Here is a 24,994-nt window from a genome sequence, read left to right as displayed (position 1 = left end):
AGGTGAACTGGGAGAATCAGGTTGGTGCTGGACCACAGGATAGGGAGTTTGTAGAGTGCCTACAGAATGCGTTCTTGGAACAGCTTGTACGAGAGCCGACCAGCGACAAGACTATTCTGGATTTAGTGTTATGTAATGAACAGGATTTGATAAGCGATCTCGCAGTAAAGGAGCCATTAGGAGGTAGTGATCACAATATGATAAGCTTTTATCTGCAATTTGAGAAGGATAAGGGCAACTCGGAGGTGTCAGTGTTGCAGATGAACAGGGGAAACTATGGAGCCATGAGGGAGGAGCTGGCCAAAGTTGACTGGATGGATAGCCTAGCAGAAAAGACAGTGGAACAGCAATGGCAGGTATTCTTGGGAATAATGCACAAGGTGCAAAATCAGTTCATCCCCCAGAGAAGGAAGGATTCAAAGGGGGGGAAAGGGGCCACAGTGGTTGACAAAGGAAGTCAGAGATTGCATAGCATTAAAAAAAAGGAAATATGACAGAGCTAAGGTGAGTGGGAGGACAGATGATTGGGAAATTTTTAAGGAACAACAGAACTTAACTAAAAAGGCAATACGGGGAGAAAAAATGAGGTACGAACGCAAGCTAGCCAGGAATATAAAGGAAGATAGCAAAAGCTTTTTTAGGTATGTGAAGAGAAAGAAGATAGTTAAGAACAACGTTGGGCCCTTGAAGAATGAATTGGGTGAAATTGTTATGGGAAACAGAGAAATGGCAGAAAAATTTAATGAGTACTTTAGATCTGTTTTCACTAAGGAAAACACAAGCAATCTCCCAGATGTATGGATGGGCCAAGGACATAGGGTAACAGAGGAAATGAAACAGATTGACATTCGGAAGGAAACGGTGATGAGAAGACTGATGGGACTGAAGGCTGACAAATCCCCAGGTCCAGATGGTCTGCACCCTAGGGTACTAAAGGAGGTGGTCCTGGAAATTGCGGATGCATTGGTAATCATTTTCCAATGTTCCTTAGATTCAGGATCAGTCCCTGAGGATTGGAGAATGGCTAATGTTATCCCACTTTTTAAGAAAGGAGGGAGGGAGAAAACAGAGAACTATCGACCTGTCAGCCTGACATTGGTGGTGGGGAAGATGCTAGAGTCCATTATTAAGGATGAAATAGTGGCATATCTAGATAGCAGTGATAGGATTGGGCCGAGCCAGCATGGATTTACCAAGGGTAAATCATGCTTGACTAATCTGTTGGAGTTTTTTGAGGATGTAACCAGGAAGTTAGACGGGGGAGATCCAGTGGATGTAGTGTACCTTGATTTTCAGAAGGCATTTGATAAGGTCCCACATAGAAGATTGGTGGGTAAAATCAAAGCTCAGGGCATCAGGGGGAAGGCATTGACATGGATAGAAAACTGGTTGGCAGATAGAAAGCAAAGGGTAGCGGTGAATGGGTGTTTCTCGGAATGGCAGGTGGTGACTAGTGGGGTGCCACAGGGCTCAGTATTGGGACCACAGCTGTTTACAATTTATGTCAACAATTTAGATGAAGGCATTGAGAAGAACATCAGCAAATTTGCTGATGATACTAAGCTGGTTGGCAGTGTGACATGTGATGAGGATGTTAGGAGAATTCAGGGTGACTTGGATAGGCTGGGTGAGTGGGCAGATACTTGGCAGATGGCGTTTAATGTGAATAAGTGTGAGGTTATCCACTTTGGGAGTAAGAACAGGAAGACAGATTTTTATCTGAACGGTATAGAGTTGAGTAAGGGAGTAATACAAAGAGATCTCGGAGTCCTTGTCCATCAGTCACTGAAGGTGAATGAGCAAGTGCAGCAGGCAGTGAAGAAGGCTAATGGAATGTTGGCCTTTATTACACAGGGAATTGAGTACAAGAGCAAGGAAATCCTCTTGCATTTGTACAGGGCCCTGGTGAGACCACACCTGGAGTATTGTGTACAGTTTTGGTCTCCAGGGTTAAGGAAGGACATCCTGGCTGTAGAGGAAGTGCAGCGTAGATTCACGAGGTTAATTCCTGGGATGTCTGGACTGTCTTACGCAGAGAGGTTAGAGAGACTGGGCTTGTACACGCTGGAATTAAGGAGATTGAGAGGGGATCTGATTGAAACATATAAGATTATTAAGGGATTGGACAAGATAAAGGCAGGAAATATGTTCCAGATGCTGGGAGAGTCCAGTACCAGAGGGCATGGTTTGAGAATAAGGGGTAGGTCATTTAGGACAGAGTTAAGGAAAAACTTCTCCCAGAGAGTTGTGGGGGTCTGGAATGCACTGCCTCGGAAGGTAGTGGAGGCCAATTCTCTGGATGCTTTCAAGAAGGAGCTAGATAGGTATCTTATGGATAGGGGAATCAAGGGATATGTGGACAAGGCAGGAACTGGGTATTGATAGGAATTGATCAGCCATGATCTCAAAATGGCGGTGCAGGCTCGAAGGGCCGAATGGTCTACTTCTGCACCTATTGTCTATTGTCAGTGTGGAGTAACAGAGGGGCCACATCCGTAGATCCCTCAAAAGTTGATAGGTTTGACAAGAAGGCATATGGTGTTTTGGCCTTCATTAGTCAGGGGACTGAGTTAAAAAGCAGCAATGTAATGTTGTAGCTCTATAAAAAAACCCTGGTTAGATCACATTTGGAATATTGAGTTCATTTCTAATTGCCTCATTAGAGGAAAGATGTAGAAACTTTAGACAGAGGAGACATACCAGAATGCTGCCTGCATTATAACGCATCTCTTAAGAGGATAGATTGAGTGAGCTAGGGTTTTTCTCTTTAGAGCAGAGAATAAGAGTTGACTTGATAGAGGTGTACAAGATAATAGGCATATATCAAGTGGATAGCCAGTTACGTTCATCCAGTGTAGATGTGGCTAATACATAAAGGAAATAATTGTAAGGTGCTTGAAGGAAAGTATAGCGGGAGGATATCAGAGGTAAGTTTTTACACTAATAGCGTGGTTGCTGGGATGGTGGTAGGAGCAGATACATTAGGATCATTTGAGAAACTCTTAGTAAGCACATGAATGATAGAAAAATGGAGGACAATGTAGGAGAGAAGGGTTAGATTGATCTTAGAGTAGGTTAAAAGGTCAGCACAACATCATGGGTGAAAGGGTCTGTCCCGTTCTGTAGTTTTCTGTGTTCTAACTGTGCAAGGCATCAGTGAAACCACACTTTAAGTATTGTGCAAAGAACTAGTTATGAAGCAATAGAAAGGATGCCAATAAACTAGAAAGGTGCAGAAGACATTCTCAAGGATGTTACAGGGACCAGATGGCTTGAGATATAAGGAGAAACCAGAAATGCAGAAGCTTTATCAGAAATGCAGAAGAGGAGGAGGCTGAGTGATGACCTTAAGGATATATATAAGATCATAAGGGGCATAGTCATATTCAGGGTAAGAGTGTCTATAAATAGAAGGTATAGATTTAAGGTGAGAATAGAAAGGTTCAAAGGGGACTTGAAGGGCAACTTTTTCGTACTGTTATGATCCCAGCCCCCTCCTTTGTGAGAATCACCAGAGCCCTAGTGAAGGGGGGGGTCAATGACCCAAGAGAAGAGAGAGATACGTGCGGTGTTCCTCGTTTCACGGCGAGGCAAAGCTGGCACCGGTGGTCATTGTCTCGTGGAGACACCTTTTGTGAATTGGGAACTGTACTACGTGTATACCCTCAGGGCAACGTGGGTGGAGAGATGGAGAGAGATTGCATCATCCCAACCTGATTGACATCTGAGACCCCGTGAGTTCAGATAAAAGAGGGGTTGTAAAGACGGCCCCCCAGACGCACCGGAAGACACGCTAGAAATCCTGCGACAGCGTTTTGATAGCGACAGCCGGTGGTGGGGTTCGTGTGCGTCTTTTCCTTGCCTGGGATTGGCGACCTCATCACGGAAGAACGGCTTAGCTACAGGGGAGGCCACAAATGAGCGTCCATTCCCCAACGAGATTTCGACGAACCGAACTCCTAAAGGTTGGAAAACCTGTCGGGTAACTGTTTCATTCAATCTCTATCTCTCTCTCTCTTTCTAACAAAAGTGCACCAACGCAACACCACAACAGACGGCAGCTGGTGGAACTGCAGTGGCCGCAAGAGACTTTCAGATATACAGCGGACAATATATACATTACCCCTAGACAACGATAGAGTTTATTTCTTATTGGTTATTACTATACCTGCGCTTTAGATTGAGTATTGACGACTTATGGTATCTGAATGTTTGTATTAACCTTACTTTTGTGCCCCTTAATAAATAAAAACGTTTGAAAATGGTACCATTAGACTTCAGCGGACCTCTCTATCTTTGCTGGTAAGTGATCCAGTTACGGGATACGAAACAGTACGACATTGCAGATATGTGGAACGAGCTGCCAGAGGAAGTGGTAGAGGCAGATCCACAGTAATTATAATGTTTAAAAGTAAACTGGACAGACACATGGATGGAAAAAGTTAGAGGGATAAGGGTTAAACACATGGTTGCATGGTTGAGTTAGGCATATGGGCCTGTTACTGTGCTCTATGACCAGGGAAGAAAATGTGGGAAGGAATAAACATTTTAACAGTTATTTCAGCTAACCTGTATTCTCAGTAGTAAGTGTCGATTGGCATGTTCCAGTTTCTTCTGCCGCGATTCAAAGTCTTTTGCTCTGTGCTGTTCTTTCTGAAGCCTTCTGATATAATCCACAGATGCCTTTAGAATAGTTCCTTTGTTCCAGCGCATATCTCTGTTAAAATGATCAAAAGATGTTTGACAGAATTTGCCTGAGGTAAATTTGGTGTAGAACAAAATTTAGCATCATTAAATTGTGCTAGATTTTACTAACTATAAACAATACAGCTGTTGGAAAAGAAAACATAGCAAAAATGATCATTTCGAACTTAGGTGCAATTACAATTGGGAAAGGAGAAAAATGAAATGTCCGGTTTACCATGTCAAAGTGTAGTAATTGACAATAAATTAGTTTTTATACCGCAAACACGAGGAAATCTGTAGATGCTGGAAATTCAAACAACAACACACACAAAATGCTGGTAGAACACAGCAGGCTAGGCAGCATCTATAGGGAGAAGCGCTGTTGTATGCTTTTGTTGTATTTTCTTTGTTCTCATTGCACAAGACTGAAATTATCTCAAAGAACGCTATTATATGTTATTTATTTTCCAACATTTTTAGAAAAATATTGACTGACTACTTCATCAATGCAGATATGCTTCCAAATCATCAACTTCACCACTGTCAATCTATAGTATTTAATGATACATAAAATCAGTCTCCCTGAATTGCTACTTCAGTTTTTGATCAGACCCAGTGTGTAACTATTTGAACCTGGCCTAGCAACACAAATAAGCTTTTTACATCTGCAGCAAGTAAGCTCTTTCTGATCCTATCAGACATAGATTCTCTAATAATAATCTAAACATATTTATGACGCAGGCCAAAGTCAGTTTTTAGTAAGTCTGCCATGTAAGCAAACCTGCTGAAGGATCCTAGTCCGAAACATTGAGAGTTTATTCCTTTCCACAGATGCTGCCTGATCTACTGTGTTCTTCCAGTATTTTGTCTGCGCTGTCTATCTAGCAGTGATGGTTCATAAAGTTCACAACAAATGGATGTTCCTGTGGAGAAGAATTCAATAACATACTGACTCAGTGTTATATCATGCTCTGTCAGGCATCAAATAAAATTTCAAGCAACACACACAAAATGCTGGTGGAACACAGCAGGCCAGGCAGCATCTATAGGGAGAAGCGCTGTCGACGTTTCGGGCCGAGACCCTTCGTCAGGACTTGAAATAAAATTTCAAGTGTTTTCCAGAAAACCTCCTCATAATTCAATTAGCTGAATGTCAGTTTGAATTATTCAAAGTCTGGCAAGATTCACATTTCCACTTTAACTTTTACATTTCAGATAAATGGGAGGCTGCATGAGGCATGAAGCCAGTTTACAGAACCTGCCATGCTGTTGAACAACAGACCCCACTGCTTTCAATGGGTATGTTGCTGCTATCACAGACAACACAGAAAGTACACAGCCAAAATAAAACACTTGATTAAGGTATGCAGAAACGTACCAATAATATTCAAAACAGGCAACAGTTATAAGGCAAAATAGTCAATGATTTATTAAGAATAACACGTGAAAAATTTATTTGAAGTTGTACTTACGGATCATTAGACTTTGGAATTAATGTACCCAGTTCCTTTATGCGATCATTAATATTGAATCTCCTCCTCCTTTCAACTTAAAGAGTAAAGAGCAAAGCTTAGTGTCAAAGACAAAAAAAACATTGTGTTCTTATACACTGAGGTCAACGATAGAAAAACACTGGGATATGAAACAACAATGGATTTGTGCCTTTTGGGCTATCACAAAGAAAGAGCAAAAAGTCAACAAGCCTCTCCAGTTTATTTTTTTTAGGTGCAATATGCTTATGACTACTTTGAAATTCGGCAGTAACGTGTAATGAAATTGAAAACTTACTCAAGTTATGATTGTCCTTCTTCTGCCGTTCTTTTGCAAGTGCTCTGGCTTCAGCTTCTGTAGACAAAACAGTACGTTAAGGATGGAACCAGTGGCCTTTGAAATACCAACCGTTTCCCTTTCTTTCAATTCTAACAAAGCTTGATTCACACCGGCAAAGTAAATCTGCACTACATGATAAAATGTACATTTTTTAAAACTTAACCGACGATACCACTTGTGTTTACAATGTTACCAACAATTCTTCCTGATCATACACAAACAATAATTGTTGTTGAAGTGTTCAATGATTGAAATAAATTCTGTGCGTCAAAACTTGCCTGGTAATAGAGCATTATGCATTTTCATAGAGGGACTTTTAAAATGGAGTTCCATGCCTGCAACCATTGATTCTGTGAATTATATATAGAAAACAATTTATACTACAAGTAACAGTTTGTTATTTGAATAATATAGGGCTATTTTAGCAATCTATACCGAATGAAGCAGTGAGGTGGGACACTTTGGTAAAATAATTGGATAGTATTGCTACCAATTCCCTAACGCGATTTATTATTACTTTTTAATCACTTTTCTACATATAAATTGCAGTGTTGTGACAATGCTCACAACATTGAATATTTATAATTTAATATCTATTTTAGTGTAACAATGAATTGTACAATTATTTTGTCATTGAGGAAAATACTATAAGTTAAGGAGCTAAGGAAACATTACTGTTTCAGAAACCATAATAGTTCCCTGGGCCATTGCTTCATTTCTAAAGTGATAATAGTCTTAAAGGTATATGGTGAATGCAAAACTTTTAAACATTCTGATAGACTCTTAATAACAAAGCACCCTCATAATCTGTATGTTTTTGATTACTTTGATTAGTCATGTGCACAAGGGGATGTTCTAAGTTACTAACATTCTCCACTGTTTATTTAAAAGATCAGCAAATTTCTTCATGATCTCACTAGGTAGCTGCAGCTCACAAGCAGAATTCAGATGCAGCCCTAATTATAATTCAATGGTGTCTAAGATCTTTGACCTCTGCACGTACTGAGGAAATCAGACCTACATAAAATTCTCCCCATCCCACCCTTTGCTTACAATCCAGCACACTAGAATAAACATTAAGTTAATACAAAATGCTGTGAAAGAAATAGTTTGATGGGTTTCAATTTGAAATCAAATCATATTAAGAGCAAACGATAAAGTCATTCTACATTGATATATCATTGCTGACTTGTGGCGCACCAAACAGCAATACCACTTGTCTTAAACAGTAAGCAATTCGGGAATATGTTAAGTGAGATTTATTATCCTAAATTCTGTGGCAATGGGCAAAACCTAATTGTATAAATCATGGAGCTGACATTTCACTATATTAACAGATTATAACTAATTTCATCCATTATCTATTATTAAGCTTACGTTATTTGTTAACAAAGCATCTAAGTTAAAACAGATAAACCCCATTCATGGCAAACATAGGTATGAAATTTCCTTCCCAATTGTAACTATCAAAATCATTTAATGGTCTTGATAAAGTAAACACATGAATAAAATGTGTCTATGGAAAGTATGACATTTCACTGATAGGACAAAAGGCTTCACCATCATGCATTTTGTGATCTAACGACTTTGTGCTTGCCAGAAAAATAAACTACAGGCCATGGCAGGAAAGCTCTATGCATTATTGGAATTATTGACTTGTAGTTTGCAATCCATGTTCTGTAATAATTGCATACAAGTAATCCTACTGACTGCTCCCATCCAGATGCCTACGGATAAAAATAGATTTTTTTCCACATCTTTTATTTGAGCTAAAATGAAACAGAAAAAAGTTGCTAATTAGCAATATTTAATATTCATCATGTTCTTGTGATTTCGGGAACATCTGTTCCCAGTCTGTGCTCAGCTATCTTCAGCAGATGACTCAACTAACCACAATTCAGGTCAATTTTAAATTGTCCCACCCAAATGTGCATTTAAGACGGCTTTAGTAACTAACCACTACCTATGTCACTTCCATCCTACAGCATGCAAATTAAACTTGTCCTTCTGAACAGGTATGAAGGATACCTGCTGGAAGATATTAAGTTCATTTTGTGCATATTGCTCAATTTGGTGATGCCTTTAGGGGTGATTAGAATTTTAACCCTTATGATTATGATTACCTTAAGTAAAATTAATCAATGTTAATTAGTCAAAAATGTCTTAAGCAAAGCCAACACTATGAAAATCAATGTCACTGGTTTTGTATAGCAATACCATAAGGTTTAAATTTGATTAAATTTATCAACAATAAAACAGGTTATTAATAGAATACAATATTGGACAGACACATTCATTACTCACAAACTGCAGAAATACAGTACACTTACTGACAAAATATATTCCACAATAATATTTATTTTCTTAATAAATAGGGCAATGCAGAATTGAGTATCTAAATACTGTGTGTTGGAGAAATGCTAGTATTTTCTTGTAAAAATTTCAGTAGTTTCTTTCATAGGGTGAGCAACTTTTGGAAAATTCACATAAATGTGGAAGTCCTAAAATTGTGCCCAATGTCTTACCAACATTCTTCAGGCTACGCTCTAAGCTTCAGCTCCATGAAGTCGAGCCAAAAAGTCTAAATGTAAATGACCATCAGGCACTAGGTGGATCTTTTGAAAGGAGTGCTTCCTCATAGATTCCAATAAAGGGAAGAGCCACAAGTGTCTTTTGTAATTATTTGTTAATTTGGGCTTTGCAAGTGTTATGTAGTCTTAAAATTTCCTTTTTACAGGACAGGGAAAGATGTGGTGACAAAAGATGCATCAAATATGTCAAATTGCTTAATGCAAATCAAAGCTCAAGGATGTTTCTTTTTTAGGCACAATGTGCATTAATCATCCTTGTCAACGTTTTGCAATTCTGTTTTGGAAGATTCAGTGGTTTGGAAATACAATTTGATAAAAACAACTGGATTAAAGTTATTATGCAATGTTGCACTTTAAATTTTAATCAGTGACAAATGCTGACAAAGTCCAACAATGATAATAATTTATTATGTTAAAGTTGCTATGAATGTAAAAAATACCTTAAATCTTCAAAATTAAATAAAGTGCCACTGTGTTTAGAGCCAATGGCAAAAAGCTTGGTAAATGGGTTTTGTGGAGAGTCTAAATTCAGGTAAAATACTCCAGAATAGTATCCCAGTGCTTAGGATACAGGCACTTAAGACGAAACTGCTAATGTTTGAATTATTAAACTTAGATAGATGGAACGGGCTGAAACAAGTAGCTTAGCGAATTTATTTGAAGATGCTGTGAACTCGGGGGTTTGGAAATATACTCTCAACTATTATTTGACTACTACATAACCAGATAACGGAAGTGAAAACACAGCAAAAGTCTGTAGTTGTGTTATAAGGGGGAAAGGGGTCCCATTAAAGAGGTGGACTATTAAGGAACTGTGTAATTGAGGTGAACTCCATTTTAACCAGGTGAAGCCTAAGAATCCAGCATAAAGAATCATAAAAGATTTCAAAACAGAAAAGGAGGCAGATTTCAGGGCAGGGTGGATAAACACTATGAGTAATATTTCCAAAAACATGTGAAAGAATAGGCCTAATGTCAGAAATCGTGCTTACTGTACCACAGGCAAAGGGAAAATTAAAGTGTAAAGTTACTAAACTTGGAGTGAGAAACATGAAATATGTCAGTAATCTAAAAGGCAGTTTGGAATTGCAACCCAAATAAGCATTCTTTGTACAAACAAGGAATAAGATTGAATAACTCCAGCTGCGAGTTCAACTTGGAGGATGTGATTTGGCAGCCATTAGACTTGTACAACCTCTGCTATTGTGCTTGAATCAGGTTTCATGGCTAAAGACTAAATGGTGCAGGTGAAGGAATCACTTCAGTGATCAAGCATATAATCACTTAAATCATGAACAAATATAATGAGAACTTGTTGGCCAGTGGTAAGTGGTAGCATTTTCATGGTAGAATGAAGAAACAGAAAATTATGCAAGATGTAATTGTTCTATATTGGTACCTTTGAGATGGTAGAAATAAATACGGAGATTAGACAAGTGATTAATAGAAGCAGAATAGTTTTATTGGGAGGGGTTTTATTTTTTCTGTAATATAATATGTCATGCCTGAAAGGTAATTCAGAATAATTTTGTACATTGGTTGTCCTTTAACGACCTTATAAAATTTATGTAACAGTCTAATGGTGTGAGAATATTTTTCACTGAGAGAGCACAATATAACACAATTTAAAGCAGTGTTTATGAAGAGAAGTGGAAAGTACTCAAGGTTTTCAGTTTGGGCAGGACTAACTGAGAGATCAAACTGAACAAACTGGGCAGATTGGTGGGTGACATTCAAAAAAGTTTGGAATGCACAGTTTACACGGTGTGGTAAACTATGTATACCTGTCTGGACACGCCCCTCTGCTGACTGCTCCTGTGGCTCCTCGCACAGACCCCTATATAAAGGCGATTGGAGGCACTGCTCCTCCCTCAGTCTCCAAGATGTCGCGGTCCCTTTTGCTGCTAATAAAAGCCTATCGTTCACCTCCCGTCTCCGACAGTTATTGATGGTGCATCACACTGCCCACTAATTCTATCATAAAAAGTACAAATGGAAATTGAAACAAAAAGGCAAAGACTAGCACAGATTGTGGTGACAGGTGGAGATACAAAATACATCAAAATGTGACAAAATAATAGCAAAAAGGGAATATTTAAAGAGGCTAGAAGACAGCATCAAAACCAACAGTTTCTTCCCATGGAGGATGGTAAAGGGCAAAGTGGATCCCTAAAATTGGTAATGACAGTACTGTAAATAAAAATAAAGAAATGGCCAACAGATTGACAGATATCTACTTACAACCAATGCAAAATTACTATAATTACAGTTGTAAATATTGGCACATAAGGATGACAGTTTCCCAGGTCCAAGTAGTTTCCTTCCACCGATTTTAAAGAAATTAGACTGCAGATAACCTAAATATAATTTTCAAAAGTTCTCTCATTCAGAAACCATTCCTTCAGTGTAGAAAATTGCATATTAATCTGCCATTTAACATTAGTGTATGAGGGGAATTTGGAATTATACAATAGGTGAATGAACATCTTTTGCTGAGAATATCCTGCAATCTGTAACTGAGGACAGAGTGAAAGTACATCTTTAATTTTCAGTTGATAATAGAGGCTGCGTGGTTTTGTAAATTGTGAACTGCAAAGAATATTCTGAAGACAGGAATAACCTTTGGATATTACTTATATGCAATCAGTGAAAGCATCTGATGTTTTGAGGGCACTGATTTGAGAATATAGTTAGGGAATTTGATATAATATTAAATGAGCTCAGGTTTCTAAATGTCAGCATTATTAATTGGAAGACCCATTTTTGCAGACCCATTTAACCATTTGCCTATGTGTTTAATAAGATGTAAAGTGTTCTTTGAATTTTCTTCTTCAATGTCCAGATTTTGTTCAATTAAAATAACAGTTAAATATTACCTAAAGTGCATTTTCTTGAATCTGGGAACAGTTTTGTCAGTAAAATGACTCCATATTTTAAAATATTTTCATTGTTAATCAATGTAATCTGGAGAGAAATATCAATGTTATTGATTTAATCTCACTTACATATATATATATATATTCTAAACACACTAATCCCTTTAGCCACAAGCAGTAGACAATTAAATCAATTAGGTATGTTGTCTTTAGTGAAAAATTGGGCTGCATTGTACCTGTAAGTTCCCTTTTAATGTTTGGCAGATTTGCTGGACAGGAGTTGCTGATGGTAACAGCAGGAGCTGCCATTCCTGGATTACTGTAGACATCTAACATGTTACCAGGTACAGGTAACTGAAATGCAAAAGAATGACAAGTGTTATTCACAATTATTTGTACTCATTTTTACATGAGGGTCACTTGGAAAACTGTAAGTTAAGTTCAGCACGGATTTATTAGAAAAAATATCATGTCCATTAACTTCATTTAACTTTTCTTAATAAAGGCAATGGATGTAGCATAAAAAGAACATTTTAAGTGCAAGGCAGAAATGTGATGAATTACTGGCCAATTACACTCAAGAAACTCAACTCCTTTTTAAGATAAAACAGGTTTGTTGGTTGGTACCTCATGTACTAATTCGAAGTTCCACTCCCCTCATCATGAGGGCTACTTGGACCTCTGTGTGTGAGATGGTCCATGGCAAAGATTTTCAACATTAGCTTCTAAACTCTCAACAAGAAGGACAGCAGGCATCTGGGAGCACCCAATGTTTCAAGTTTCCCTTCCAGTCACCCAGCAGAGCAACTTGTCACCAATCCTTCATCTTCACTGGATAAAAACGCGGTAGCTCCAAACCACATTCTGGGAGCTATTTTAATACAAAGACTGTAAAAAGCACCTCATTTCCACCTGTTAATGGATAACTAGAGATATGTATTTACAGTACATGTATTGATTTCAACATTCTAGTAAAGAATATTAAAAATACTTAGAAATGTAGACACCATGGTTTTAGAGAAATAGTTACAGCTTAAATTTAAAATTATACAAGGAGCAGGGAGCAGAGAGTAGTGTTGAAATATCTTTTTCATCATTACAGAAATGGATGATAATGTTCAGAATTAGGAATAAGGCGCGTTTTCTTTTTTGACCTATATTAATGACTGGCTGAGAGAGATAAGGTAGCAGCGTTTTAAAGACTGCGCATCACACAGCTCAGAAATGTAGTACACTGTGAAGAGATTTAGCAGACCACACCAAAGGTGTGTGAAAAGTTCTGAAGGAAGACAAAGGACACAGAAACTTTTTTCCTTAAAATAAAGAAGCACAGCTTCTCAAGTTCAGCAGCAGGAACTTCAGCTCCTACCACAGAGGACCTCCTTGTGAAACCAGCTCACATTATATGCAGCTATTTTTGACAGACAGGCAATTCTTTATGCATAATGCTACTTTCAAAATATTTCATTATAAACTGGATTAACATAAAACTGAGTGGACTTAACCAAGCTCAAATATAATTTATGAAGCTTTCAAATTTACAAATTACTCTTTCAAATAAATACTAACTACCTTTACTAATAACCTTTTATGACACTCAAAAGCAAAATTATGTTTATTTTTTTTATTTTTGCACATATTCTGTGGATATTGCCCAAACATTTTGGACAGAGCATTACCATAAAAACTGAGATGAATGAACAAGTAACTTATTTCAAACTATTAATGTTTATTGCATTTGAAAGTGAACAAGTGAATAAATTCTGCAAGAGGACTAGAAATGACAATTTGAAATAAATGACTATCGCTAATGAAGTTGCATGACTTAATTCATGTTGAGTGTCAAACCTTAACACCATCAGATGCTGCTGATGTATCACAAAAGAGGAAGAAATATAATCTTCAGATACAGGGAATTGACAATTCCTAAACTTTAAACAATCACTTATTGAGCATATATTTTCAAGCACACTAATGTTGAAATGATTTCAGTCATCAGTATTCTTAATTTATTTTCAGGCAGTTTGTTCAAGCACTATTTTGGTTTGTTCCAAAGTTATTCTGAGAAAAGCTGGATTGTAGCTTTAGTATTCAGGATTCAGTATTCCTTTAGGTCTTGGTGTAACATAGCTATAATGAATAAGACTTATATAAGAAATATTGAGTAAGCTCTCCAACAAAACAAAAATCTTAGAATAATTAATTTGACATGCATTTAAATCACAAACACACTGTTCTGATAGCACTGCCATTTTATTTGCTTTTTAACTTATACAACTTAATTCCATTTTGTCTTAGCAAAGGGAGCAGTATGGCATGAAACGTGGTAGGTACTGAATGGAAAAAGCTATGGAAAAGGGATAAGAGGAAAAAAAATCAGATTCACATTTGAGGTGAAAAATTACCGTATTAGCCATTGGAATTCCTGGGTCCATCAGTCCAAGGATATCATCATTGTAACTTGACTCCAGGCTAATAATGTCATCAATGACATCGTCCATCTGTGACAACCAGCAGAAGAAAAAGAAACATAAGAAAATGAAGCATAAGGCCTCATATGCCTTTAGCTAATGTGGATTAAGTTTGATAGCTGCTGACAACTGGCTTGCCTTTTTCAGGACATGAAGGTGACCAAGCATGTTCCTACAAATCATAATGCAAGCATAGCATCCAATAATGCTAACTTCACTGTTCATAAGCTAGGTGCTTTAGCAGGAGTCACTGCCATGAATGGCTAGTACCAGTTTGGGGGGGGGGGGGCGGGCTTCTTAAATAAAAGATGGATTGTAATTGGCATACATTTAACAACTGAAACTGACCTGCAAAACTGCAAAGCACCACAGGCTGGGAAAGGGCAGGCTTTGTATTTTCAGATGCTAGATTGAATGCTTTGCTGAATAAAAAAAATATGCCCCCTAGGTACAAGGGGCAAGAAGGTCCTTGAGATACTCAAGGTAGTGACAGCAGAAACTCACGTAGTTCAGCTCCAAGAATTAAGCTAAGAGCACATGGACACAGTTCAGCAAGAATTTCATTAATCTCAAAAGTGTATAAATACGTTTGCTAACACCATTTCTTGTTAAGTTTCAAATACATTGCACACTCCACCAGATCCTTATCGTTCACTTTATGTACTCCAAAACACACAAGATACTGGTACGAATTTCAGATCTACATCTGGCAGCTTGTGCGTGCTGACAATTGTTCAGCTAAGGTAACCAGATTGCTCAAACACAATTTTCAACATTGTGAATATGTAATTTAATCTCTTCAGAGATGAGCTGACAGCAGCGACATAGAGGGAACAGACATGTTCAGATATCCTACGATTAGATGATGCTAATCCCCAGGGAATTTCAATCAGTGCAATGCTACATTACTGAGTTCAGAGTCAACAACAAATTGAAAAGAATAAGAAAGGTGTGATTTTCACATCCTACCTTCCCTTCAATTCACATACCCTACTAAAGACAGTGCACCATTGGCAAGCTACTCTCTCCACTCCATAGCATAACTTGAGCCTTGTGCCTTTTTTGCCAGTTCAGATACCAAAGAACATCAACCTGGCTAAGCAATCAAGGAAGTGAGAGGAGACAGTGATAATGGGAACCAATTTTTAATTTCATTCTGTACTTGCACTGATCAGCTCAGGAAGTGAAACTACATGTAACGTGGAATATAGCAATGAGGCAGAATTTGTAGATAGAGAGTTGATGGCTTATAGCCAGAGCAGAAGGAAGGATAATAATGATGGTTCCTCACCTGAAGGTTGCACACAAATTCTCTTGGAAACAATTCAATTTTTCTAAATATTCAGTTTATAATTAGAGTTCATCAGTTTGTTTTATGCCTCATTTCTAATTGAGGAGATGGTGATGCATGCCTTGAACCAGACATCCCCACACCATCTTCGAGTAGGGAGTTCCACGACACTAATTCAGTTACAGTGTTGGAAATGTGATACACTTCCCAGTTAGGACGGTATGTTGATTTGGGAGGGATCTTTCAGCTGTGGATGTTCCTCCTACACTTTCTGCCCTGTTCATTCATGGTGGTAGAGATGGTGGCTTTGGAAGATGCAGTTGGATTAGTTCAGATGAGAAACTGATGTGCGTTTACAGGTAGTATACATTCAGCTATGATATCTAATGCTGAATGAAGTAGATGTTCAGCATGTTAAAGGAAATGACAATTAACTGGGTTGATTTACTCAGGACGGTACCAAGCTTTGGGTATTGTCAGAGAAACATTTATCCCAGGTATGCATTCCATCACATTCCTTTTCAGAATCAGAATCAGGTTTATTATCACATACAAATGCAATGCAATTTGTTGTCTTGTGGCAGAAGTACAGTGCAGTATATAAAACTATAACTATGGTACTTTAAGAAATATATATAAAAATAAAGTGTAAAAAGGCAGCAAAATAGTGAGATACTCAGCAGGTTAGGCAGCATCTATAGAAAGGACCAAAATTCTTCACCAGGACATTAGAAAATCCAACATCTGCAGAATCTCTTGTGTTTAAAATAGTGAGGAAATGTTCATGGCCCATTCAGAAATCTGATGGTGGAGGGGAAGAAGCTGTTCCTAATTTATGCCTTACTGAAAGCAGAAAGGCTTTGGGCAATCAGAGGCCACTCATCACAGGCTACTTGGTCACTGACCTACTATTTTGTGGCTGTTTCTCATTGAAATACCCATATAAATTTCCGGCCAATGATGATCCCTAAGACTGTGAGAGGAAAGCACGTTGATGATTCTGTATTATGAAATGCTTGGTTATTCAAACCTGCCAGGGAGCATGTGTTTGAGGTCAAAGTGCATGGTAGAGTCCACCAGCAGTCTTGCACAAGTAGAGCTTGTAATTTGCAGCACCATCTATTATAGCTTGAAAGTGGTGCTTTACCCAATTTGGCAACCTGTAAAACCCAACCACAATGCAGGCACAAGTCAGAGAAGGCACAGGTTTATTCTCAATTAAACCGCTGCCAATTGTACTTTAGCAAATCTAATACCTATCTTGGAAAACAAATTTCTGGGCTGCTGTCAATGTATCCAGACACACAGGAGCAATAATCTGAGATGTTTAAATGGTGCTGGTGAATGTTCCTTTCTGCTGCTCCAAAATGGCAGCAAGGACAGTAAATTAATGTTAGAGTTATAATCTTCCAAATCTGTATATTTTTGGCAGGTAATCATGACATGATAAAGTCATGGACTGTAGCAAGTGCTACACGTAGATGCCATTTTGGTACACGAAACTCAGTCATGGTGCCTAAACAATAGGCAGTGCCTATCCAAATTTTGGCCCAAGGTTTTTTTCACATTTTGAAAAACACCTTTTATCTATTCGTGGCAATATTATTTTTCAAGATGAATCATTTATAGCATGGGTGAGATCACACAAAACCTTCTTCTTGTCTTAGAACTTGTTAAAATTATCACCATCACAGCCATCTGTTTTATCAGTGTTCTTTTCATGAGCAGAGGACTGTCAATCTAAATTTAACATTAGTTATCTGTCGTAATCATTGCTGCTTAACATTTTCAACAAAATGCTAGATTTCTCTGTGTGATGGTAAAATGAATTTCAAACATCATGCTGTTGATTTACCCAAGTTTCAATTCCCCAAGCAGTGACACCTTTTAATTTCTCAAACCAGTATATCTGAGTGTCATCTTTCTCCATCAATGGCTGTGTTTTGCAGACTTTGCTTCTGAATCCATTAATGCACCGTCCTTGTGCTTTCTCTTGATTTTACAAAGCTCTTGTCTATTTACCTTGCATAACTTCTGGCAATATGCACTCAGCATCCGCCACTTGATTTGCAGATTGCTTTGCAGCAGAAGTACAGAGCAAGACAAAAAAAAAATCACTGAACTAAATAGTGCAAAAATGAATATCGAGGTAATGTTTATGGACCATTCAGAAATCTGAACGCAGAGAGGAGGAAGTTTATCCTGAAACATTGAATGAGTGCTTTCTGGCTCCTGTGCCGGATGGTAGTAATGTAAACATTCTGTACAATGAGGATCTTTAATGATGGATGCCATCCTATTGAGACACCACCCTTTGCAGATATCCTCAATGGCAGGAAAAGTGTTGCCTGTGATGGAGATGGCTGCGTCTACAACCCTCTGCTGCCTCTTGTGGTCATGTGCATTTGCAATTCCAGGTGATACAACCAGTCAGAATGCTCTCCACTACAGAAATTTGCAAGAACCTCTGGTGACATACCAAATCTCCTCAAACTCCTTATGAAGTATAACCGCTGGGGTGACCTCTTAACAATCGCATCACTGAGTTGGGCCCAGGAGAGATCCTCTGGGATATTGATGCCCAGGAACTTGAAGCTGCTCACAATCTCTACCAGTATACTGCAATGAGGATTTCCTCTTCCTTGAATCCCCAATCAATTCCTTGGTCTTGCTGATGTTGAGTGAACCTACTTTGAATTTCTGCACCATCCAGTTGCCATTTGAGATTCTCCCAACAACTGTTATGTCATCGGTCAATATATAGACAGTGTTTGAGCTGCACCTAGCCATACAGTCGTAAGTGTAGAGGGAGTACAGCAGTGGGTTATGCACCCTTCCTGTGTTGACTATCAGCAAGGAGGGGATATTTTTACCAGTTCACTCTGACTATGATCTCCTGATAAGGAAGTCGATGATCCAGTTGCAGAGCAGAGTACAGAGGCCCAGGTTTGGAAGTTTGGTGCTTGGTACTGAAGGGGTGGTGGTATATGATTTGCTGTTGTCCAGGTGTTTCAAAGCTGAGAGGAGAGTCAGTGAGATTGCTGTTCTCCCCAAGACAAAGCTGTAGTTTCCCTTCTGTCAACACTAAACACTGGCTCCTTTAATCCCATCTCAATGCTAAACCCATAATTCTTCTTCCCTTTCAAATCATTCATCCCAGCACTGAAACTATGGTCTCTGATAAATCATCAGCTTCACTTTCCATGTTTTCTCTGAAAATATCCATTTATCTTTGAGTGGCAAGTCTTACTTTATAGATATAGTGAAAAACTACATCATTACACAGCTTTATGTGGCTAGCATTTCCACTAGGCATCAGAAGCCCCCAGATTTAACGATAAGTCATCAACTCCTAATATTACCTCCTCTCACCACAGTTACTACCTTATCAGCTAAATATTTCCAGCATTTTCTTTTATTTCAGATGTTCAGCGGCTGCTGGGTTCTGTATCTACTAATTCTATTATTAATTTTTCCACACCTCTACTCCCCTTTATCTCCCTCTATTTATATTTCCTCTAAACAGCTCAGTGATAATCAACAAGCCTTCACCACCTTCTCTCAAGAGGCACCAACACCATCTGTGCCCTCTTCCCTTCTCTGAACTTAAAACACGCTTGTATTTTTTACTTTTCCTCGTTCTGATGGGAAGTTATTGACCTGAAACATTAACATCATAGAGAGAGATAGCGGATGGACACAGATCCTTCTACTTGTTATCAATCACCCACATGCTAATCTTGCAGTAATCCCATTTGTTATTCTCTCCACATTCTTAGCAACTTCCCACTCACCTACACGCTCAGGTCAACTTACGGTGGCCAATAACCGTCTGGTATGGAGGGGCCACTGAACAGGATCAGAAAAAGCTGCAGAAAGTTGTAAATTCTGCCAGCTCCATCGTGGTCACTAGTCTCCAAAATATTCAGGACACCTTCAAAAGGCAATGCCTCAAAAAGGTGGCACCCGTGGACCACCAAGACAAGCCCTCTTCTCATTACAACCATCAGGTAGGAGGTACAGGAGCCTGATGACACACACTCAATGTTTCAGGAATAGTTTCTGAATGGACAATGAATCCATAAACACTACCTCGGTATTTTCCTCTCTTTCTGCACTACTCATTTAATTTAATTTTCTTTTATATACTTCTTTTCCAAATTATAGCTTTTATTCATATCCAGCACAATGTACTGCTGCTGCAAAACAACAAGTTTCATGGCATATGTCAGTGATGTTAAACCTGATTCTGATTCAATCTACACATCTTTCGGATGTGGAAGGAACTGGAGCACCCTGAGAAACTCACTTCATCATGGGGAGAATATGCACATTCCACAGAAACAACATCAGAGGTTAAGATTGAACAGGGCCTCTGGCACAGTAAGGTGGTAGTTCCATTAGCAGAGGCTTTGCACTGCCCTTGAAGATTACAGAGTATTTTTCAGCATTTTCTGCTTTATTTTATATTTCCAGCATTTGCTGATTTCTTTTTTTTTGTTTTGGGGTTGTATTTCCAATAGCGTTTTGTAACTGTTTACTTTTACTTTAAGAAGCTATGACCAGTTTGATGTTGCAGAGATTGGGCTTGGGACCCAGCTGTACACAATCCAGATGAAAGAATCAACTGTATTATTTCCAAGTTTGATGATACAAAGTTACGTGAACATGTGGGCTGTGAAAAAGATTTAGAGGACCCAGTAGGATATAGACATATGAACTGAAGGAGCAGAACATGACAGATGAAATCAACCTTGATAGAAAAAAGAAATAAACCTAGAGTCCTTTCTAAATGGAGAGGAAATGAAAGGGGCCTTTGTTCAGAGTCATGGGTGACTTGAAGTAAATAGTCGTATTCTATCAGTTTCAGTAATACAAATCGTACATCAGCTTTTAGTGAAAAAAGATTGAGTACAAGAGCAGGGACATCTCAATCGCATTATACAGAACCCTGGTGAAAATAAATCCATATAAGTCTGGTCTCCCTTCCCAATGAATGATATATCTACAATAGGTAAAATACACCTTCGGTTCACCAGATTTGACTGCAGGCATGGCGGGTTTGTCATAAGAGGAAGATTAAGCAAGTCTGCTCCTCCCTAGATTTGAAAGAATGGGAGGTGATCTTGTTGAAATGTTCAAATTAAGGGGCTTGTCAGAATAAATGAAAAGTTGCTATTTACCATGACAGATGTATCTTGAACCAGTACTCAGTCTCAAGGGCAGAGTGAGTCTCCACAAAAGCTGTAGAGGATCAGTCACTGATTATATTTAATGCAGAGATGGTCAGATTTTTAAACATTAAGGAAGACAGGGGATATGTGATTAGTGCAGGAAAGTGCCACTGTGGTGTAAAAATAGTCATGGTCTTACTGGTGCAGCAGGAATAGGGATATAAATGGCTTCCTTCTGCGTCTGCTTCTTCTGTTATTATGGCAAAGTCCTTCAGTCCTACTTCTGACGCTGACATAAATGAAAATGGCAGACAACTGGTTTAGACTCTTATTGCCATATCTACTGAGCACTTCCATCATCTCCCAGATTTGATTACTATCACAAGAATGTCTGGAATACAAAGAGGATCCTTGGCTTTGTTGTTTCCTGATGCTTTAGTTCAGAATTCAAGTTTTTCGCTAGTTTACATCTGCATCCCCAAACTCAAGTATCAGTTACACTCATTTTCTCCTCCCTCAATCCTAATCTTACAGAAACGCTGACCACCCAAATTTCTTTTTGGCTCTTAATGGCCACTAATTTTAACTCCTCAAGTACTGTTGGTCTTCTTCATATTTAACAACATCACCTCATACCATCATAGAATGGATTCATTTTATTTACCTTGGTTTGAAAGAAGAAAATATTGTTTACTTTGATTTTTTGTAGATTATTTTTCAAACATCTCTGAAGACCGGACATTAAAAAAAACCATTAAATGTGCTTTCCAGTTTTGACAGGAGATGAGGCTCCACCCCCTGGTCTTGCCTCCTTTCAAAAACAATCAGGGAATTCAGAGAATCCGTCCTAATATCCATATATGTCACAACATCAATTTATTTTGCCTTGTGAAGTGCCTCCAGATATTATTATTGATCAGTTGTAGATATTATATAAATGCATACTGTTGTTGTCATCAGTGCATTGGCTGCCTTAATAAACCTTGTCCAATTTTCATTGCGTCAGTTCCAGAAATCAGGGGAAGTAATTCCTTTAGTCTAGGATGAACTGAAATTCATTCCAAAATTGAAAAATCGATCCTACTTTTTTGTTGCCAAACTAGAAATATTACAGCTAAAGGATAGAAGGTTTCTATGTGAAAACAGGTCAACCCTAAAGGTAGGCCTTTATTACATATAAAAACTGGCATTATAGCTCAAAATCTCCACAAATAAGTACAGAAAATTTAATACTATATCAAAAGATTCAGGGGGAAGATCCATGTTATTTAGAAACAGGTGTATATTTTAAGACTTAAAGTAGGGAAAATTATGTCAAGTCATTTGTGTTTGACAGAAGCTGCAGAAAATGGAACCTCTACAGCCAAACGATTGTAGAAAATTTCAAAGGTGGAAAGAGTAAGGTCACAGAAGGACTTAAAGCACTGTTCTCTCAAAGCGGTGCGGGTACACAGCTGTGCAGTAACTCAAATGCTGCCACAACACATAGCCTTTGTTGCTACGCTGTTGGAATTTTACATTATGTAATGTTAATATAATTATGCTAATATAATTTTGAAATCTATGTTAATATAATTGTGAAATACCCTGTAATTAATTGTATTAATGAATATAATCCATAAATTTTCTAAATAATGAATGTACCACACCTTTTGAAACATGTTAGAGCTTCAACATATTTACATTGTCAGTGTTTCAAGTTACAACACTGCTACAAATTGTAACAATAAACAAAATTAAGATAGGTTCAGTTAAGACATTCACTATGTACTTAGAAATGAAGAATGTTAAGAACTGTCAAGTCTTATTGGCATCATTGGAAAATTTCAAGCTTTTAGTGCTGACTGTAAGCATAGATTCAGTCTTAGGAACTCAACCAAAAGTAAATCCAGAAACAGGCTAGAAGTGGAACATTTGGTTGATCTAATGAGGATTAAAATGTTCTTTCATCTGGATACTAAATTAATCTAGAGAATATTTATAGACAATGGATTTGTAATAAAGATAGGAGAAAAAAAAGTTTATGAAATGTAAGATTTTCTCTGTTGTGCTGTATTTCATTACACCCTTCAATTAACAAATAAAATCAAAAGTATGTGATTTTTCAATTTTCATTCAGCATGCATACTACAAAAAAAAGCATCTAAAGTGCTACACATTTTTCAAGCCATTGCAAAAACTTCCTGCTCAGAGGAATGGTTGGTTTGCGCAGCTGTTTAAAAAAAATTTAGAGGGAACATTGATTTAAAGACAAGGAAAACACTGGAAGTTAGGATATAGGCAGCAGACAGAAGCCCTCAACGGCAGCTAACAGCACTTCCCTTGTGTTGTTCTGGCCCTGTACCTGATCTGCTTATGAGCAGCTCCCAACCCCACCCCTCCTACATCCCCTTTCTTCTATCCAGTGTAGGGCATTGGATTAATGATCTGGTAAGTACTGGACTAAAATCAGAGAGGTAAGCTCAACTCCCACTGGGCTAATAATCAGGAAGTTAAGAAAAACTCATCTTAGTAATCATGACCAAAAGCTTCCAGACTGTTGTAAAACACCTTTTGCTTCACTTGTGCCCTATTAGGGGGAATATGCCATCAGATTGGTAGGTTAGTCGGTCATTGTAAATTGTCCTATGATTAGGCTAGGGTTAAGTCGGGGGTTACTGGGCATCTTGGCTCGAAGGGCTTACAGCCTATTCCACGCTCTGTGTCAATATAAATATAAAATTTCCAATCTCTGTAATGTTGCAAATTTTCAACATTCTTATCTACCCTCTGAAATGACCAAACAAATCACTTAGTTGTAAAAAGAATACATTGGGATGGACCATCATCATCCATCTAAGGACCAAGGAGTTCGACTAGCAGCTCAGTCACTCTTGCAAAGTACTCCTCGTAAACATCCAGGGACTGGTGTCTAAAGCACAAGAACTATCTTCACAGTTAAGCAACAGCCTAACACAGTAATAGTGAGATGACTACGCTTCAGCGATGGATGCAATCCGGGAGTAGATCCAATCCCACTGGTAGGACCAATCCTCTAGAGCATATATGTCAAACTCAAGGCCCGCGGGCCAAATCCGGCCCGCGGTGGAATTATCTTTGGCCCGCGAGATAATATCTAATTACTATTAAAGCTGGCCCCAGTAATCGAAGCGCCTATGGCGTATGATATGGCTAATGCTGAGTTTATTCAGGTTTTCAGGGTTTTTAGTGTTTATTCGGCAGTCTTGCTCGGCAGTCTTCTTCATAAGAAACGGAATTTGTAAAGTGAAACACTTTGTAGTTATAGCAGAGACTGAGACACATGAGAGCAGGCTGAAAAAACGGAGGCAATGAAAGCTGCGTTCGCACGCGTCCGACTGATCCGGCTCGCATGAAGCTGCATTTTGCTCAATCCGGCCCGTGACCTAAAATGAGTTTGACACCGCTGCTCTAGAGAGAGAAGGTAAAGAAATACATAGCTGATGGACTGAGTCTGGGAGTTCTCAACATCGACCCCAGACTATGAAGTCTGTGACATCAAATGAAACACAGCAGGAAAACCTCCTGATGCACATATGTCCTCGCGCAGCTGATGAAATATTGATCTTCCATGTTGAAAAACACTTGAAACAAGCACTGAAAATAATAAGGGCACAGAATATCCATCAGCACTACTGGATTAATACCACCAGCACTGACAAAGCTGGCTGAGTCAAGAAGGACATAGATGCGAGACTGCATCTCCGGTAGGCGGTGAGTGAACTCAACCTCGGCAGATACTTCTGCCCATAAGATCATTGTTAGAACTAATCACACACAATTTTTGTCAAGATGAAGTATCATTGTACATCACTCTCCATCCTGTGATACTACAATTGCGTTAAATGGCATAGACAAGGAAGTGGACTTGCGGTTAACAATAGAATTCCTGTGGACCATCAGAATCAGCAGATACGCACATCACAGAGCTTGTAACCTTTCTGCTGAGCTTGAGATTTGCAGAAGCTGGTTCTTGTGGTAATAATCGGGGATTCAGTAGTTAGGGGGACAGGAGATTCTATGGAAGTGAAAGTGACACCCAGATGTTAAGTTGCCT

The 24,994-nt window shown here is 38.5% G+C and overlaps 1 protein-coding gene across 4 annotated transcripts in view; it reads right to left on the bottom strand.

The window, feature by feature from the left end:
* LOC140741873 (microphthalmia-associated transcription factor-like) overlaps nt 1-24,994 on the bottom strand; it is a 254,237-nt gene that overhangs the window by 15,436 nt on the left and 213,807 nt on the right. For 3 of the 4 annotated variants that reach the window (XM_073072374.1, XM_073072372.1, XM_073072373.1), the window contains 6 exons: nt 14,389-14,484; nt 12,220-12,337; nt 6,795-6,866; nt 6,475-6,531; nt 6,159-6,234; nt 4,570-4,717 (listed from right to left, as the gene is read on the bottom strand). In XM_073072374.1, the coding sequence (XP_072928475.1) occupies nt 4,570-4,717; nt 6,159-6,234; nt 6,475-6,531; nt 6,795-6,866; nt 12,220-12,337; nt 14,389-14,484 (567 nt within the window). The remainder of the gene's footprint in view (nt 1-4,569; nt 4,718-6,158; nt 6,235-6,474; nt 6,532-6,794; nt 6,867-12,219; nt 12,338-14,388; nt 14,485-24,994) is intronic. The other variant, XM_073072375.1, reaches the window with a different exon arrangement.

The sequence above is a fragment of the Hemitrygon akajei genome, chromosome 19 (genome assembly GCF_048418815.1).
Source record: "Hemitrygon akajei chromosome 19, sHemAka1.3, whole genome shotgun sequence".
NCBI classification, from domain to species: domain Eukaryota; kingdom Metazoa; phylum Chordata; class Chondrichthyes; order Myliobatiformes; family Dasyatidae; genus Hemitrygon; species Hemitrygon akajei.
The sequence above is the reverse complement of the archived record's forward strand: the minus strand, read 5'-3'. Positions and strand labels throughout refer to the sequence as shown.